The 13,384-nt window shown below is 45.2% G+C and overlaps 3 protein-coding genes across 5 annotated transcripts; 2 read left to right on the plus strand and 1 right to left on the minus strand.

Moving 5' to 3' along the window:
* Positions 1–567: 567 nt before the first annotated feature.
* Positions 568–1,910, minus strand: LOC125991799 (stonustoxin subunit beta-like). Its single transcript, XM_049760217.2, has 5 exons — positions 1,771–1,910; positions 1,658–1,699; positions 1,521–1,583; positions 1,310–1,452; positions 568–1,234 (listed from the first exon to the last, which is right to left on the minus strand). Exons 1-5 carry the CDS (start codon positions 1,820–1,822, stop codon positions 827–829), a joined length of 708 nt encoding a protein of 235 aa, XP_049616174.1. The 5' UTR covers positions 1,823–1,910; the 3' UTR covers positions 568–826.
* On the plus strand, positions 1,797–12,986 carry plekha4 (pleckstrin homology domain containing A4). 3 transcript variants are annotated; one of them, XM_049760212.1, is made up of 26 exons: positions 1,797–1,943; positions 6,130–6,263; positions 6,321–6,372; positions 7,558–7,627; positions 7,695–7,793; positions 7,856–7,928; positions 8,013–8,113; positions 8,180–8,298; positions 8,361–8,573; positions 8,636–8,882; positions 8,946–8,999; positions 9,067–9,165; positions 9,280–9,330; positions 9,402–9,482; positions 9,546–9,698; positions 9,789–9,887; positions 9,958–10,066; positions 10,149–10,216; positions 10,305–10,406; positions 10,470–10,554; positions 10,638–10,660; positions 11,016–11,144; positions 11,248–11,577; positions 11,651–11,757; positions 11,861–11,928; positions 12,044–12,986. In XM_049760212.1, the coding sequence occupies exons 4-26, from the start codon at positions 7,559–7,561 to the stop codon at positions 12,835–12,837; spliced, it is 3,273 nt and encodes a 1,090-aa protein (XP_049616169.1). In that variant the 5' UTR covers positions 1,797–1,943; positions 6,130–6,263; positions 6,321–6,372; position 7,558; the 3' UTR covers positions 12,838–12,986. The 3 variants fall into 3 exon arrangements, with proteins under 3 accessions (XP_049616169.1, XP_049616172.1, XP_049616170.1); XM_049760215.2 differs by lacking the exon at positions 1,797–1,943 and having other exon boundaries at positions 6,060–6,263; positions 10,308–10,406; XM_049760213.2 differs by lacking the exons at positions 1,797–1,943; positions 6,130–6,263; positions 6,321–6,372 and adding an exon at positions 7,173–7,418.
* On the plus strand, positions 2,972–5,504 carry LOC125991800 (tripartite motif-containing protein 16). Its single transcript, XM_049760218.1, has 4 exons — positions 2,972–3,131; positions 4,502–4,564; positions 4,650–4,792; positions 4,917–5,504. The coding sequence occupies exons 1-4, from the start codon at positions 3,083–3,085 to the stop codon at positions 5,331–5,333; spliced, it is 672 nt and encodes a 223-aa protein (XP_049616175.1). The 5' UTR covers positions 2,972–3,082; the 3' UTR covers positions 5,334–5,504.
* Positions 12,987–13,384: the final 398 nt, after the last annotated feature.

The raw sequence follows: 13,384 nt of genomic DNA on the forward strand, positions 1-13,384 counted from the left end.
TTTTGTTTTGCCCGCAGTGACAATAATCTAGTCTATATTTTTGACCTTGTTTTCATAGCTTGGATTGCCACAGTGTTGGCAATCTTAGCCTTGTTTTGGCATTGAGCCATATTCAAATACGGTTGAGGGAATTTAATATATCAATGTGATCATATTAATAATAAATTTCCATTCCCTAACTTATTTCATTATCTGCCTTTTTATAATGTATGAAAGCCCAAAACTTCCACAAATTAAAAAATCTTGTACAGAAATAATAAATAGCATATTTATCATTATTTCTATATTTGTTTGATTGTTGAAAAAAATATTTATTTACTTAATTTCAATATTTGTGTCATTATTTCAGCATGTTTTGTGGTCCTGCAGACGGGTAACTTAAAAAGAGAGAGCTCCATAATTTATTATCTGACACGATGCTGCCCTCTTGTGGTCGGGTCTATTTGTTACATGACCTTCATGGGGTCCTCGGCTTACGATGGAGATGCGTTCCAGGGTTGACGACGTAAACCAAATCATCATTAGTCATCATTACGGTATATATTGATATGATAATGCAGAATAATTTGTTTTATTGGCGTACAACACAAATAATGTACATTACTACAAAAAAGAAATCAAAACCACAACAAATATTTTACACAAATAGCTTATTGATCAATAGAAATATGTAAATACAACTGACACTAATCTGGAATCTATTTGAATTCATTAGATATGCATTCATCTGGAAAAAATATATATAGATATTTAAATAGATATTAAATGTGCTTACACAAACAGCAGCTTCTTGGTGAATGCAAATGGCCACATACAAGGTCGAAGGTCATTCCTTCAAAGTGAGAGTGCATGAGGACTGTTGTCCAACCCAGAACCCAGGCATCATCCTCCCCTTGAAGGAGCTTTTAAACCGCCGTAGGAGTCTCACCTCCCGCTTGCCCTCGGCCTCCTCAACGGCGTAAAAGTTGACCACCCCTGCCGGCTGGTCCAGGTACACGCCGATGGTGCTGTACTGGGGGACGTCCCAGATTTGGTTGTCGATGCCGTCGAACCACACCTGGTAGTGGGATCCCCCCCAGCCCAGACCCCAGGACTGTTCGTTCTCGCCCAGACCGCAGGGTCCGTCCCGTCCCCTCCGCCCGGCACCTTCGTAGGTGACCCCGGCCACCACCCAACCCGTATACTTGATCTCCCAGTAAGCTCGGAAGCCCAAGATTCCTTCTTTGCAAAGAACCTTCAAAAAAATGTAAAACAATGAATTTGAAGTTATAGAAGAAATGTTTTATCTTGTCAAATACTTCAAACCAACCTGAGGTGTATATTCATATCGCTCCGGCCTGTCCAGTACCGGACAAGTGACATCATCAGTCATTCGGAACACTCTGGAGCCTCCGTCTGTTATCCACAGCATCTTATTGGCTGTTTTATCATCCAGCGAAAGTTTCATCCAGTCTGTCAAACGTGAGAAGAAACATCCCAAATTAAAAGGACACTTTTAAAAGCAAGTCTTCCATCCTTACATTTAAGGAGCTCGGCTCGGCAGGTTGGTTCTGGGATGTTTGGGTCATAGTCAGGAATTTTATCTGAAAAATAAAAACATAATGGTGCTTATAAGAAAAAGAAGAAATCAATCAATTGTATTTTATTTACAACTCACCTTGAAGAGCAGCCACATTTTTTGACCCCTTCCTTATTTTCTCTATTAAAAACACACAGTACATTTGATTATCCCAGCGGCATTATGAATGACACCGATTGTGCTCCCTTTACCAGGTCTGCAGGCTGCGTGCAGGATTCTCGTACTGGGCGTGCTGGTCGGCATCTTGTTGGATAACGACCCTCACGTCTGTCAGCGGCGTTCTGCCTGGATCGCCCAATGTACCATCTTATATACACAGCGGACAACACACCCTCCCTTTGGTAGGATCATCACGTCAACGCCGGTGAGTACCCTCTACATTGGTTTGAAATCACAGTCTTATACTATACGTGACCCCTAGAGGGCGTAATAGTGACGTTTCCACAAAATGCATTTTGGTTGATTGTCTAAATATATTTCATATCATTTCACCTTCACACAAAAAAAATTGTACTGCTGCTAGAAAATGGACGGGACAGATGATTTGAATAGAAATGCAAACCGATTTACCTTATGTCTCATTGAATGGCATTGACTTTATGGGATATTATCGCTTCCCAAATCCTGACCTTCACTGTCCCGAGCAGCAAGAACGCAGGTCAAAGCATTTGATCCCGGATCACGTCATCTGTCAGCGGAGCTTCGAAAAGCGCGTGTGTGTTTTTTTTTTTTGATCGGCCTATAAAAGGAATAAAGCCACGCATGCTTTGCCCGCTGTCAAAACATTCCAGTGAGCTGGCCCAGATTTATATGTCATGTTTCGCATGCTGCTCTCGTGTGAGCATCCAAAGCGGGGCGGGCTCGCCATAACTGCCAACGGGCCAAAGTTGTAAAGGGTCGGCCAACGCAACTTAAAGAGGAGCGTTTACGACCGCTCGCGTGTTTCTTGGCTAACGCCACTCGTGCGTGACATGAAAGTGATAAATGGCTGACGCATCTATACTGCGTGACCTGCATCCATGTCAGTATTTAGGTTATGTATATTTACCCCACTGGCGCTGAGGCTTAAAAAATTCCCCCCACCACCATTTTTTTTTAAAAATATTTCCTGTGTTTATAATTTTATCTACTTGAGTTGGATTAATTTAACATATGATAGGCTCCATCAAGCCCGCAACACACGCGAGCAAACATTTGGTTGTGTTTTCTTGTTTTGTTGTTGTACTTGGGCGCTATCTCACAAGTCATCACCCCCCCCCTTCCTTGACTTAGTGCCAGGGTATTTTGGCCCGGCACAACGGGATGTCCTCGCATCCAAGCGTCGGTGTTTCCGTTTTAAGAAAACCACGTTAAAACCCCGATCCGGTTACGCGCCTGGGTATGGTTGCCAATTCTGATCTCACATTATAAGCCGGCAGCGGCGAGCGTGACCGGGGTCGCCTCTGTGGCGCGTTCAAGGTATATAAGAGCTGTCACTCAGCGGAGAGCAAAGCCACTCTCAGGATGCCTACCACTGACACAATCATGGCAGACACCTGGAGGTCAGACAATGGTGAGCCGGATTTTTGTCTTTTAGCACAGCTTGAATCAAAGACTTGTTTTTCCGCTGGCTGATTTCATGCTTGTCATTGTCACCACTCCCTAACGCTTACCCTGACTGGCGTACGCTGGAAGGATTTTGCAACTAAAGAAAAATACACAACATAACATTAGGTTTGGCTATTATTGCTATTATAATATTATGTGGTAATTCTTTTCAAGGGACGTGTTTCAAAATTTTCAATGCGTTTTAATGAATTATCATTTGTGTGGCGTGAAACTGCATAATAGCTTAAACTTGTAAATATATCGAAAGTGACTCTCAGTATACGTTAATATATACGTTCATCTGAACGGTCGGCAAAATATTTCAGTTGCCAAATAGATGACGTGTAATAGTTTTGTAGTCGCCCAAGGAGGCGCTCGCCGTGTGCGGTTCACGCGAGGACAACTTCAAGTTATTGCCATCACTTTGACAGCAAACAGGTGTCTTGACAGATAAATATCAGCTCGCACATGCTTTCGGCGAAGCGATAAATTCAAAGATAACAAGACAGTTAATCGTCATCATCATCATTAGGAGTTGTATTTATTTTTCCCGGAATCACGGCTCTGAGCTGGTGTGAACGTCGCGACGCTTTGTATCGGATGGCGTGGCTGGAGCTGGGAAATAAATTGCCAATGTTGACATCTTAATTCAGTCAGGATTAATTGTCCCCACTTGATCTCCATCCTGAATTTGAAAAACACGGCCTGCAAATATTATTAGCACCCAACTCCTTACGTAACATTGGATAAATCTTATCATCAATGTCATCAAGCATAATATGATCCCTTTTGATATTTAATTATGGGATTAACACTTGCAGTCCTTGGAATAGTTTACAATCCTTCATTTGTTTTTGTCCATGGATAAAAATCATTCCGATTACATTTTGACCATCAGTCAAAAAATACCTCAACGACGGCGTAAGATAATTGCCGGCAGCCGTCGAAATTCATTATGTTGTTGTGTTGTGACAGAGACAGATGGCGTTTTGTAAGCATACATTGGCTCGCCTTCCGCCATCTGTCAAGATATTAAATCAGAAGACTGTTTGAGCCAAGTCCATTGACCTTAAAGCAACTCCGAGGCAAAGTTGTATCTTCAAATAGCCCGGTGGTGCCTGGCAACCCTTTGGCTGGTACGCTGCCGTTGCCATGACAACCACGCCAGTTATTTAAATATCGGTGGAAGCGGGAAGGGCAGTTTGTCACTTTTATGTGAGCAAAATAACATTTCCATCGCTTTGCTAACTAACATTTTGAAGTGACTAACCAAAAAAAAACAAAAAAAGATTTAAATATAGTGATATTCACCAAATCTGTAACATCCCTTCTCAGAAAAGAACCCAGCCTATGACCCCGATATGCCTGAGCCAAAGAGCAGAGCGGATCTAATCAAACGTAGGGATTTTTTTTTTGTTCTTCAAATAATCAAAAGTGTTTATTTATTACCTGACAAAAAAAAGTATCTTTCTGTACCTGTCAGACTGGATAAACCTTTCCTTCGATCCGCGGACGGCCAACAAGGTGCTGTGGGTATCGCAGGGGGGGGCTAAGGTGTCTCGCATAACCGATGACGTCACGTGTCCCGTCTTGGAAGGACCGCAGAGATTTGAGTACATGCCCCAGGTACTTGGCCCAAAACAGCTCAAATATCACCACCTTGTGGATTCCAGTGCCACAAAGCGGATTTGACATGATTCTAAAACACAGGCAGCAGACTTTGAATGTTCTGTCAACTCCGTTCCAAAAGGTGCTTTGCAAAGAGGCCATCCAGGGCGTACGGGCCTACTACGAGGTGCTGTGTTCCGGCTGGGTTGTGGTCGGAATAGCCAGCGAACGTGCCGGCAGGAGGAACAAAGACGGCTCCTGCGGCCTCGGGGACAACGAAGACTCCTGGTGTCTGGGCTGGAGCGGGTCCAGTTATCACGCCTGGCACGACGGTCATATATCGGAAATCCGAGACGTTCCCAAGTCTTCCGTATTAGGCGTGTACATCGACCACCCTGCCGGTATCCTCAATTTCTACGCCGTGCAGGAGGGTGACGACGGTACGGTGGGGCAGGAGGTGACTCTCCTGCAGCAGATCAAGAGTCCTTTTTATGATAAAATGATACCAGGTGTCTGGTTGGGGATACGTTCGGACTGCGATATACGACAACGCGACTAACTATCCTACGATACGTTTTAGATAGTAAGCAGCTGTGCAGTAAAAAGCTCCGTGTTTTTTTGAAGAAAAAAAAAAAAAGTTAACTAATGGCCTGGTTCAGAACATAATTAAAGATTTGATTGTGTATCATGTTTGACTATTATGCTCATTAAAACAATCCACAGTCCGCTAGCCCTGCCTGTGTTTCCAATTTAGGAAATATAGCCAAGCTGCAGCATGATCAAAGATCTCGATCCATCTGAAGTCTTAATTTAGTGGCTCCTCTTGTTGACAGCACTTTGTCACATGGAAAATTGTTAGCACGTCACGTGGCTTCACTTATATCCCGACTGTATGTATGTCAGTCAAGTGACTCCGATGGCCCTTGACCCCCTGTGGAGAAGACGCTCCACTGACCTCAGCGTCTGGTTTTGAGACTCCCCTTGGGCCCCTCCCCAAGTTATATGATAATGCATTATTAGCAATGACCTTATACAGACAGGAGACTTGAACCACTTTGTACAGTTTGTAAACGGCGCCCTCTGCTGGACATTTAATTTGCCTACAGTTGAGGGTTAAATAAAACATTGAACAAGTTTATCATTACGGTGTTCGGCTGCACTAGCATTTATCTCGCGGCCTTTGTGTTTCTTTTAAAGTTTTATTTTGAATGATAATAGACTTCAACCAGAAGTGGCAATTGTTTGGTATTCACCAAAATTCTCCTCGAGATGACATTTCAACAAAACAGTAGCTCACAATAAAGAACTGACCAGCTGTGATTTTTTTTCCTCCCCATAAATTCCTCTGTCACAAGCCCACGCTCAGCAAAAGACAAGAACGTTTGTAGCTGGGCATGCCAGAAGGGATGAAGAAGCCCAAGAAGGGGTAAAAGGAGGAAGACGCTGACAGTGCGTCCAGAGCGAGAAGAGATGTGCAGACGCTGATCAGGTAGAACACAAAGCCAGGGAGATCGGACATTCGGCTTACGTCGTGTCTTTTTTTCAGAAAGTGGACCAGCTCAAAGTGAGGACATCTCCCAAGTGACACAATTAGTCAGGTATGGCATATTTATTTATTATTTTGATCTCAAGTAGTCAGAATTGAACCAATTAAGTGATCTTGGCTAATTCCACCTTGTTTGGAAATGGGTGAATTCAACCAAATTTAACTTTATAACATTTTCCGAATAGAATCGTTTTCGATGCTTCATTTATTTGTAAATGTCGGCAACGTGTGGGTGGAGGACATGCAAATGTTTCCAAGTCCACAAAGCTCACTCTGTGCGGCGCGCACACTTTGACGTTTGTCCTCTCCTCCATCGTCGCCATCATCATCTCCCTTTTGCATTTCAAGTCTTCTTGACCCTCTCCTCCTCCCTCATTATGGAGAATTTGTTGCAAAACTTCAACAATAACACCCTCAGAAATGATTCGCATCTCTTTGACTTGACAAAGACGCGATTGTTGGGAATTATTTCGTCCGTGACTGACTTGAAAGGAGCTTGTGGTTGGCGATCAGCTGCTGTTGCACAGATTTTTTTTATCCTTTTCAAACAGGGTCAAAAGTTCGGGAATAAATCCATCCTAATCTACACTCCCTTTAAATACAGATAAATATTCTTAATAATAAAAAAAAAAGCTGATGCTCATGTTTCTTGAAATTAGCCAGAAAATAATAAATTTGTATTATTATTAGCATCATGATCATAATGGCCCTCAGAAGAAAAACTTTTAATATGAAATAATTGAATAAGAATATTAGTATGAATAACTGTGGTTACAAATTATATTTGTATAATATTTCACTCCTCGGCCGTCCTCATTCCTCAAATTTGGGACGCATATTCCTCGCCGCCCCATTCCTTAGACGTTGCCAGACTCACACACACACACACACACACTCCCAGTCACCCGGGCCATGCAGCTGTCACCTGTCACTTCCGTGGGCATATCGTGGAGATGCTAGCTGGCCCAGAATAGAATAAGTTGGAGAATGTAACTGCAAGTGGGCGAGGGCGACTGCAAGTCAGAATGAACGGCGGCAGGAAGGACAAGTCGTAAGGCGGCTTCGGGGTGTTTAGCGTGGGAACGCGTCAACGTTGCGGTAAGGCCTCGTGCTTAAGCCGGCAACCATGAATACTTGATTCGACTCTTTTCAAAGTAATGAATGATTTAAAAAAAAATCAAGGCTGGAGTTGATTTTATGAATGTACGCTTAGTAATTTTTCATGAAATGTCTGCAGGATGGATGAGCACGACCGAGTAAGCCAAGCATCCAGCGTGGCTACCATCTCCTACTTTCCTGTCAGACGGGTGGGTTTCAATCCATTACGCTTTTTTGTTGTATTTTAAAATGTGACGCCATCATCACACTGTCCAGGAAAGCGATGGCAAGCTGCAAGCATTTGGAAAAAGGTGTCAAGCCGTCAAGAGAGACCCCAACTCCCCCGTGGTCATCAGAGGATGGCTCAACAAAAAAGTTTGTGTTTTAAATCAGCTCAAAGTAAAATAACATGATAGCATTCATCTTGGACTTTACAGGACAGCAGCGGATTGAAATTATGGAAGAGAAGGTGGTTCGTCCTCTCCGACTATTGTTTGTTCTACTACAAAGGTAAACATTTGTTATCAGCGGCAGACGTTCTCGACGATGAATCGCACTCGCTTTTGTTTACTTTTTTTTTTTGTTGCCAACCAGACAGCAGAGAAGAACCCGTGCTGGGCAGCATTCCGCTACCCAGCTACAAGATCTTATTCTGCACGCCGCGAGAATGCAAGAACAGGAAGTTCACCTTCAAGGTAACTTTTATTTTATTTAATTAATTTATTTATTTAATCAAAATGTCTGTCTAAATGCTAACCCAGGTGGTGCACCAGGGAATGCGCTCTTATTACTTCAGCGCTGACACTCAGGAGGACATGCTGGGTTGGGTCCGAGCTCTCAGTCAATCTGCTACCATGGAAACGGAGGGCCCCATGCAAAGGTACAGAGGGACGCTCTGACAAAACATTAAGCAGAATGTCATCTTCATCATAATCTTTGTAGGCGCTGCTCAAGCTACCAAGATTTCACTCAGATAGGCGGCAGCACGGAGTCGGTGATGGACCTCCCGAAGTCCCCCTCGGACGAGGAGGCTTGTCCAAAACCGAGACACGTCAGCAGAACTTTCAGCGAGCCCAGTCATCTGAGCGGGGGAAGGATCGTGACGTCAAACCCGGAGGCGAGAGGCGGGAGGAGCGCTCGTCAGAGGAACTCGAGGTTGTCGCAAAACGTCAAGCGAAACTTGAATACGGTCCCAATTGAATCGTTTTTTTGCATAGCCCTTCAGCGCGAACTCCGAGTCCGTGGGGTCCAAACCGGGAGACGGATTCCTTCCCTTTCATCCCGGCCACCAGGAGTCATCGTGGGTCTCGCTCTCACACACCGGCGGGAAGGGCGGACATTCGACCTCAGGGTGACTCGGTGTCGGTGCCCGACACGCTCTACTACGCACCCGCCTCACCCAAGACAGAATTCCGATCCGCTCCTCCCACGCCGGTCCCCGAGCGGTGGCAGAACATCAGCAAGGTTCGGCGACATCATATTTGGATTTCACAAGCGTTTGAATATTTATGACATTTTTGTTTGTAGCCTGCACCTGTTTATGGATCCGTGCATCACGCTGGGCGAAGACCTTTAGGAAAGGTGATGAGGACACACGAGCCGTCTTTTCGTGTTTTATGATTGATCTCCATGTGGCTTCTTTCTTTAGAGCTACTCGGCGGGGATCCACGCAGACTCGCTGCCCCCTTTGCCGCCCTCGTCTCGGGCCGCACATGCGCATCACCCCCCTCACCGCGGCCATTTATCTGTCAGTACATTTGACGTCACCTCCCAGACTTTGTGATGTCATAAATTCAATTCCTTTTCTCATATACATTTTTGCAAGATTATTATATAATCTCAAGTGTTGCTGTTCTTGCAGCCTCCAAAATCTGAGCCAACACAAATCCGACCTCTGGAAAGTGATGCTGACGTAAGTATGTGTATATCCTTCTGGGCTCGGATCTTTTTCTTTTTTTTTTTATTATTGTTATTTCTTTTCAGGCTGTGTTGACAAGGTTGTGTGGGTGTGACAAGCTTCTGCAGTCTTTGTCCGTCGAACTCGCTCAACTCCAAATGGACAAGGTCGCTAGTTGCTAATATGAGATGATAAAAATATGTTTTTGACGGTGAGTTTTCCCTTTACAGGATAGCGTCCAGTGTGCGTTGGAGGTGTTGCGGTTGCAACTGGAGGACTGGAGCAGCCGGGGACCCGGTTCCCATGAAGAGGTCCTGACCCAGAAGGTTATGCTGCTGGAAGAACTGGTCACAATCCGAGCCAGAATGTGTGACGTGTCATTGGTATGCAAAAAAAAAAAAAAAAAGTTGAGACCAAGAACGCAGGGTTGGAACAATAATGTCACCTCTGGTTTCTCTTTGCTTGTCTTTTAGGAAATGGAGGTTGTGTGGAATCAGTACGAGAGAATGGAAAGTGAACTTTGCGTTTTTCGTTCGCACCTGCAGCACGTTTGCAACTTTGGGATGCCGCAGGTATGTTTGCATTTACAACCACCTCATATTTTTTTTTATTATGTTCTTGTTTTCCGTTCCTTGCTCCCAGGAGCAGTCTCAGGCCCAGAGAGAGCTCTGGATGATGGAGGACATTCTCGCGGGGTTAAAGGTGAACAGGGAGCATTTCCGCTTCCTGCTTGGATTCCGCAAACACCACAGTTAGTATCGGTCCCTCTGTTATTTTATCTACGATTTAGATTTGTCTTTTTGCGCTAACTTGACGTGGTAACTTTGACTCAGTGTTTGAGTCCTCGGGTCCGCATCCCGGATCTCCTGGTTCTGCCACCGAGATCCCTCACGTGCCACCGGTAAGGCCTTAGTGTTTCATTCTGGGCTATATTTCGCTTTTCCTCGCTATTTGACGTCCTCACATTTCATCCCATGTCTGAATCCCAGCAGCAGAATGTGGAACAAGAGCCACCAATGCGCCCGCCTTTACCCCAGGAGCTACTGGAAAGCAAGAGCCAGGACCTCGGCTGGCCAGAGTCCTCACATGACGTGAGGAAAAAGCATTTAAGAAGCAAATTTGCCCGTTTTTATTTTGATGGCTGCGTCTTTCAGGGGATCTACGCCGACGATCCCATTCACGGACGAGGCAAGAATCCAGCCGACCGCCTACGTGTAAAAGCACACAAGGATGCATCTGGTTTGAAAACGATTTTATTATTTATTTTATTCATTTTCCTGCTTCTTGTGTCACAATTTGTCATCATTTTTCTCTCTCCCTAGCATCTCAGGCAACATCAACCAAGGTTGGACTCCTCATATTTTCCACTGTGCTGCTTTATTTTGGCTAATGTGCTCCCAAACACATGTCCAAATATAGAAACACTCCAAAAGTCTTTGTTATCGCAGCCAATTGGAAATTCTTTGATTCTATCATCTCCCCTGCAATTAGGGCATGTTGCATTACTCGTGTTGGCCGGCAGAGGGAGCACAGGAGCTGAGTGGCGCCACCTCCTCCCCCTCCCTTCCTCTCAGGCCCCTTCTGGCACCTATCATACTTTGCTCACATACATATGCACACATGGGTACATTCACATGGGCACAAGCACATGCTCACATGTGAAGATCTGCACAATTCTAAGTCGCCCGCGTCGCCTTTAGAAGATGAAGATGAGCGAGGAGGAGCAGATGGAGAGGATGAAGAGGAACCAGGAGAGGATGACTAATAGGAAGAAACCTCCCGTACCCTCCGCAGCTGCCAAGACCCAAAGTTCAGAAACACAAGAGGAGGTTTGTAGGCTGATCAAAAAACAAAAATCGGATTTCATACCTGTGTACACTCACCGGACGTTCTATTAGGTACGCCTGTGCATTCTAACCAATGTCTGTTTAGTCTCCTTCTCAGGCCCCCTTCCCTTTAAGGGTGTCACGTGTGGTTACCGCCATGCTGCCGTCTTCCCTGGTGGCCCGGCGGGTTTCCGTGGAGGATCCCCCGTTAGAGGTCCAAGCCCCGCTGACCGAGCAGCTATACCCGACAGAGCAGGGTAATAAATCCGAGCCGACAAAGCCCCAGCAGCATCTTGTCACCAAGACAAGCCGGCCCGCATCCGGGAGCTCTGAGATGGAGTCAGACGTGAGCAGAGCTGTTTCTGCAAAAACATCAAGTTCCGATTCTCGTGAGCCGTCGGAAGCTCCCCGAGATGGTCACAGTGCAGAAATGAAGGTGATTTGATTCCATCACTAGATTTAAAAAAAAAAAAGACAACACAGATGACTCAGTGTAAACGCTCGAACAGGCTGTTGATGGGCCCTCTGACGTGGACCCTGGCCTCAGTATGAGTCCTGAGCAACGTGAGGCCAAACTCAGGCGTGTGGAACGTATACGCCAGCAAATCATACAAAGGTGCCGTGTCTTATATAAAACAAAACAGAAAAGTTTAAGGCTAGCTACCACTAGATTTTCTAAAGAACTACAAAATAAAAATTATCTGATGTATTTTTTTTAGTGCCATTACACCAGTCAAGCATGAGGGACGTCTCCATGACTCATCAGGAAAGCAAAAAGCAACATCAGGTACTTACCGCAGTTCACATTTTTGCTCTTTTAATGAATTCGTTTTGCAGGTTCTCCGTACTCAGGATTCCCAAAACTTACACGCCCCCTTCAATCACACATTTCTATTCCTTAGATCAGGAATCTAACTGCCAGGCAAAGACGTTCCGAAGTTCTTTGACTTGCGTTCCTCCACGTTCTCCCGCCCCTGGTGCGACAACCCAAGTTGAGAACAGACAAAAGCAACTTGTTGACAATGCAAAGAGAGACATCAAGTTCGGGAGCAGAACGCAGCACAAAAGTTACAATCGCACCAAAATCAAACGCCCGCCGTCGCCCCATCACGTCACGTCCACGACGCTCTGTCAGAAAGACACAGGCGAGGACGGTCGCCAACCAGATGCTACCGAAGATGTCGACGGGGATCATCCGTCTTCCGACTTGAGATCCAAGTGGTTCCTCTCCACCATCCACCGTCTTGAATTTGCACCACTGTGCGACCCTGACCTTGACATCAGCGCTGAGGAGAAAGCCCGCAAGGAGGACCAGCCCGAGGACGCCAGCGACTCCACCACCATGTCTTCCGCAGTTAGCCAGAGCTTGGAGAAAATGAAAGAAAACCACTCGCTCTTCTATAAGATCGCTTGCGATATCAGCTTCTCGGATACCGACATCACCAAGAATGAGGGGAACTCCCCGGAGGAGCTCGTCATCACCGAAGGCGAGCTCGGGAGCGCATCCGATCAGGGCGGCAAGGACGCCGAAGCCAACCAACCGGTAGTCCAAAATGGCGGGACCAAAGAGTCTGAAGAACGAAATTTGGGCCTCAACCAGAATAACTTGAAGACTCCATCCAGCAATGGAAAGCGTGTCGGTCGGACCGCCTCTTTCCAAAAAGCAAAAGTAACCGTTTTCAGGACCAGTTTGTAAATCAAATCATCTTATTTCCTGTCAAAAATATCTGTTGGACCATGAGAAGATAACACTTCTAACCTCAAACAATGGATGGATATCATTGTTGTATCTTAAACATCCTCATTAATAAAGATGCCGTGCACTACATGGAAAAGCCCCCCCCACCCCCACCCCTGATTCATTTGCACATTATATCTTTTATTTTTTTTTCCAAAGGACGTCCCCTGTTGCTGCTCCCTAAAAAGACCTGACGCAGAATTTAGATGGAGCCCCTCTGAAGAAAAAAAAAAAAAAAAAAGAACCCTTTGCTTTGTCACTTTAAATCCTTGCCGAGTCTTAGTCGATGACATCATTGTCTGCGAGCACATTACATCATCCCTTCCCAGGCTTGCTCTCTTAAAGACAGCACCACCTTCTGTTTACGCAGCTGCACACCTAAAGTCACACAGAAATGATCACAACATCAGCATATTGAGAGCAGGCCCGAGGTTATTATTAGATTCTATGCATGTGCCCAGATTTTCATTTTGGAACATTGCAAAGCTAAAAAAAAAATCTGTTA

Source organism: Syngnathus scovelli, chromosome 21, assembly GCF_024217435.2.
Source record: "Syngnathus scovelli strain Florida chromosome 21, RoL_Ssco_1.2, whole genome shotgun sequence".
Taxonomy (NCBI): domain Eukaryota; kingdom Metazoa; phylum Chordata; class Actinopteri; order Syngnathiformes; family Syngnathidae; genus Syngnathus; species Syngnathus scovelli.